Source organism: Eurypyga helias, unplaced genomic scaffold (assembly GCF_000690775.1).
Source record: "Eurypyga helias isolate BGI_N326 unplaced genomic scaffold, ASM69077v1 scaffold24538, whole genome shotgun sequence".
NCBI lineage: Eukaryota > Metazoa > Chordata > Aves > Eurypygiformes > Eurypygidae > Eurypyga > Eurypyga helias.
This window is the reverse complement of record NW_010265297.1, coordinates 1-5337: the sequence shown is the minus strand read 5'-3', so window position 1 is coordinate 5337 and position 5337 is coordinate 1. Positions and strand designations below refer to the sequence as shown.

The window sequence follows — 5337 nt, the reverse complement described above, 5'->3', positions numbered from 1 at the left end:
GGTGTGAGCGGGCCGGGAGGGCGCCCCGCTCGCCGTGCCCTGCTTACTGAGCCCGCTCGCTGCTGTTGCTGGTGCTGCTCTGGCGGGACAGCCAGCTGGCAGAAGAGGTGGATGCATTCTGAGTACAAGGCAGACCTGGGGAAGTTTAAACTCTCCGCGGGGAAGTTTTATGGAGATCCAGAGCGAGATAAAGGTACGTGGGTTTCGTTAAACACAGGCGACGGGAAGCATCTCATGAGTTGGGGATTTGCCTTTATGGACATGCGGTGAATAGCAATAAAAACGTTCTTTCTTTGCAAATGGAGAGAAGTGTAAGTTGAATATTCAGCTAATGCCTTTGCAGGTCTACAGACTAGAGAAAATTCTAAATTTTATGCTATTTCCTCACGATTTAAACCCTTCAGTAACAAAGGGAAGACTCTGGTCATTCAGTACACTGTGAAACATGAGCAGAAAATAGATTGCGGTGGGGGCTATGTTAAGATTTTTGCCTCAGACTTGGACCAGAAGAACCTAAGTGGAGAGTCATGTTATTACATCACGTTTGGTGAGTTTATAGTTATTTCTTCATTACTAAAATACTGTTACTGCTGGTGTGTAATTCTTCAAAGATGGTTGTGGAAAAATCGTAAAGGAGTCTGTCTTAAAAAAGTAAGGATGTTGTGTTGTAAGGAGTTAGCTCTTCCGTGCTTGAGAGATCTCTAAATCTGTATTAGCAAAATACATATTTATGCAAACATTCTGAGCTGATTGAAGGCCATAACTAAAAACTATTACAGTGAGCCTAGAATATTTTTTCAGCAGGATTTATTTTTTTAAGGCCTTTAGCTGAACATGCTGTAGGCCACTGTCTGCCCTTACATACCTGTCTGTAGGGTTTCCGGTGACCTGGTGAAATTTGTGCACTTACATGTCAAAGTGAAATTTGTCATTATGCAGCTGATACAAAGTTACTCAGCTTGTGCCATAGCTAATTTTTATTTTTTTCTGCAGTTTTGTTTTCTGCCTTTAGTTCTGCAACAGAACTAAACCCCAAACTATGCAAAATCTAATTCTAAGGTAGATTGAGAGACTTAAGAGTAGAAGTCATGTCATCCATTGAAAATGGAATGGCATACCTCAAAATACGTGGAATGGGAGTGATGTCTAGCAGCATTAGAAGGAAAAGGGAAACAACCTGTATTTTTCTGCAAAGAAGTTAAGGATACAATCATATAATCTCTTTAGGGCCAGATATTTGTGGATCTGAGACAAAGAAAGTCCATGTTATTTTAAATTACAAGAATAAACCCCGTCCAATCAAGAAACTGATCAGATGCAAGGTAATACGTGTTTCAAAGATACATAAACTTTAAAACAAACAAGTTACAGGGATGTTAGGAATTAAAAAAACCCCAGACAGCGATTCTGTACATGTAACACCTTTGAGAAGTTCTACTTTTAATCATACCTTAAAAGTCACGTTAATTTGGGGACTTAACATATTTCTTAGTTTGTGAAACCTTTGCAATGTAATAATTGCATTCCTAATACCTGATACCGATACCGGATGACACAAGGGGGTGTACGGTACTGTGTTTCTTAATTGTAAATTTGATTCCACTTTGCCTGGTGAGAGCGCGGGTTTGTGATGTGATGCAAGGTCCTGGCTACATTCTCATTATTTTTGCTTTTGACTGATGTAGTAAGCCTTTTCTGTGTCTCTGCTGCAGCTATTTGGGATACAAGTAACTTGTATTTGGTATTGACCAAAATCATTATCTGATACTGTTTTTAATCTTGTGAAACTTTCTCTTCCCAGTCAAATTTAGGCTGTTTTCTTGCAACCATTCAGTTTTCTTCAGAGACCCAGATGGGAGGGATGGAAAATATATGTGAAAACCCATTACTTTTACTTTTCCCCCTCTCGGAGACTTTGGCAATTATTTTTTCTTTCTCCTGCTTATGAAAAAGCCATTAGAAATTAGGATTATAACTCTGGTGTGAGGCAGTTCCAAAGAGCTATATTTAAGGTTCTTAAAAAAACCCATTTACCTGCCCTCTTTAAAATGCAGGTTAATGGATATACACATCTATATACTTTCATTCTAAAGCCAGATCAGACTTACAAAGTAAAAATTGATAACGAAGTGGTTGCATCTGGCAACTTAGAAGATGATTTAGACTTTTTGCCACCAAGGAAAATTAATGATCCAACAGTGAGGAAACCCGCTGACTGGGATGATCGAATCCAAATTGACGATCCAGATGACCTCAAATCTGAGGTAATTTGCTCTCCTTATTCTGCATTACTGGATTATTTCTGTTCTATTGAATATGTGTTTGATACATTGAGCTCTGCACTGGTTTTGCTTCCTTAATCTTTCTGTGTATTCTTAAAGGATTGGGATGAACCTGAATACATTATGGACACTAGTGCTGAGAAACCTGAAGATTGGGATGATGGTGTGAATGGAGAATGGCATTATCCTATGGTCAAGAATCCTCTATACAGAGTATAAATAATCTCATAATCTCGGTTATGGATAACACTTTAAGCAGTTTTTCTTTGCCTTACTGTATTCTGAACATGTGGTTTATCCTAGGGGGAATGGAAACCAAGGCAGATCGATAACCCAAATTATAGAGGAGTGTGGCCTCATCCACAGATTGACAATCCACATTACTTGCCAGACTTCAGTATCTACAGCTATGAAAATATCAGCCTCATCGGACTAGATATCTGGCAGGTGAGCTGCCTTTACTGGAACATAGGGAACTTTTCTGTCACGGAATATATATGTTTCTGTGTCGTTTACCCTTGGCACAGAAACACTTTGTGTTGTTTGAGGATCTTAGGGGCTGTGTCTTTTGACTTGCTCTGATTTAAATGTATGAATAGTACTGAAAAACCTGTAAGAGGCACTGATCTGCTGTTGCAGTTGTAGTTTGGATGATAATCATCTGCAGGTGAGTGAGGGGCCTAAACTAATTTGCATAAGGATTGTAAAGTATGAATTGCTCCCTCTGACCTCAGGTGTGTAACTGAGTCTTCAGGCAGCTCAGTTACTCCTGACTTACCTGAAGATGAATGGGGAGAAAACTGCATTCTGGGGTGTCCCCGATGTCTTCCTCTACCTCAGGTTTCTTGACCTAGCCAGTGATGGGACTTAAAACATCTTAAAGAGCAGTGAAATGCCTCAAGTTAAAGCAAGTTCTTTAGATTCTTGAAAACAGCTGTCCAAAAAGAGAGAATTCTTCATCCAATTCTTCAAAAATCTAATTGAATTGACCAAAATCATATGCTGTTTAAAACACAAACAAACAAACAAAAAAACTCTCTTAAGAAGACAAAGAGGCATCCTTGGGGTTTGTTTTTTTTCCCTGGTCTATCAAAGGTGCGAGCTGTCACAGTTTTTGACAACTTCTTGATAACAGATGATGAGGTTTATGCAGAAGACTTTGGAGATCAAACATGGGGAGAAACAAAGGTAACACGAAATTTTTGTGTCTGTTTTGCTTCTTTATTACCCCATTTTAAAAATCCCCTGTCTAATCGGATCAAGAACCTATTGGTGCATCAAAATGAAATCTCAGTATTAGGGGCCTGAAAAGGAAATGAGCGTAAAGCAGATGGAGGAAGAGCAGGAGAGAGAAAGGGCTGCAGAAGAAAAACACCTTGAGCAACGGTTTAAGAAAAAGCTGGAGAGAAGAAAAGGGCGTGGAAAGGACGAAGCAGTGAGGAACGCTGGTGTGAAGGAAGAGCTTTAATTGTTATTTGCATGAAGTTCACACTTTTGTCACCTAAATCTCTTAGGGATTTTTTTTTCACTTCAGGGTTTTGATGTTTTGTTAACAGCTTGTGGAAATCTTCACCAACAGAGTAGTATTAAAACAGGATTTTAAAAAGAAATTCAAGAGAATTAAATTTTATGGCCAGTTTCAGTTATTTTCATTAAAAATACCACAACAATTAAATTCTCTGTAGGAAGGTTAACTTGTTTATTAACTGTCTTAACACTGCTAAAATGTATTAAAAGTACCTGTAATAAAGCACTAGGTTTGGGAACTGGTTTACATTTAATATTAAACCACAAGAGTGTAAAATTCATATTCATTTTTGTTGAGGAAATATAATAAGCTCTTCTTGGTGTTTCATCAAAGGGTTTGGCATGTCAAATGTGCGAAGCATGGTTCACAACACACTTCCCACGACGGAGGAGATAAGCTTTGCTAAGCTGCTGTAGCAATTGGGTACCCGTCGGAGTTTCACGGGTTACAGCTGTCGTGACTGCACCGTGGCTGCGCTGGGCTCGTCTGCCGTTGCTGAGCTGCTGATGGAACCTTCTAGCGCTCGGTCTCAGCATGGGACGTGAGTGACAGTAGCCTGTCCAGCCGCAGATCTGTCCTTAGCAGTTGAAAGGTATTTGGATGTTTATTTCCATTCATAAATCTGAAATGAGTACATAAAGGGCCTGGAAGCTGTCTTAAAATACTTTTTTTTCCTATTGGGAGAAGGGGGGCTGTGTGTGGATTTGAAATGAAGGATGTGCCTGTTTTCCTGTCTGACCTCTTGTACCTTGTTCAGTCCTTCATCCCTTCTCAGGTCCTGCTTTCCTGCATTCCCCCTTCCTCCTCCCACAAGACCTGTGCGATACATTTAGCAGAAACTGAAGCCAGACTTCCACAGCCGGTAGTTCGGCATTTACCTCTCGATGGCTGAGCAGTTTTGTGGAGTAAGGAGATAATAGGGATGGGAGGATCTGTGGAAGCCCCAACTTCAGCCGGGCCTGTTTCTAGCCTGTGGAGCAACAGAGGTCATACTCTTGCTTCAGCTTGTCTTGAGGGCTGTCCCCTGTGAAACAACCCCAGGGATGCTGTGAGGTGAAAAACTTTGGAAGCTGTTGAAAAACACTGTAATGCCAGTCAGCCTTCACCTGTTTTCCTGCTTATTTCCCTTCTCTGTGTTGGTGTTCCTTCTCTGTGTTGGTGTTGACCTAGCCTCCTTCAGGCTGCTGTTCCATGTTTATACATTCCCGGCAGGGATCTGGTAACGTTGTTGTTTGATGTTGAATAGTTGATGATAAAGCAGGGGAAGCTTAACGTGCTGAAGTCTGTTTTGACAAGGGTTAGTGTAATGAAGTAAAACCAACTCGGCTTCTCCAGGAGGAAGTTGGACACGGGTTATCCAGCTAAGAAGTCGAGCAGTGCCTCGATTCAGTTACCTGGAAGGACATTCCATAGGGCAGGCGCAGCCTTCCCCAAACCGACTTTGTCACGAGTCGGTGGGTCAGGGCCGGCCCGGCTGAGGCCGCTGGCGGAGCCCCGGCTGGGAGCAGAGAGGCTGCGGGGCGCAGG

At 41.4% G+C, this 5337-nt stretch overlaps 1 protein-coding gene across 1 annotated transcript; it reads left to right on the top strand.

Moving 5' to 3' along the window:
* Positions 1 to 91: 91 nt before the first annotated feature.
* On the top strand, positions 92 to 3750 carry LOC104502782 (calreticulin-like; the record flags this gene model as incomplete). The annotated part of the gene is made up of 8 exons (XM_010156700.1): positions 92 to 193; positions 344 to 547; positions 1228 to 1322; positions 2055 to 2264; positions 2382 to 2495; positions 2586 to 2729; positions 3378 to 3470; positions 3583 to 3750. Coding segments are annotated over 8 exons (1130 nt in total), but the record flags the coding sequence as incomplete, so codon positions are not given.
* Positions 3751 to 5337: the final 1587 nt, after the last annotated feature.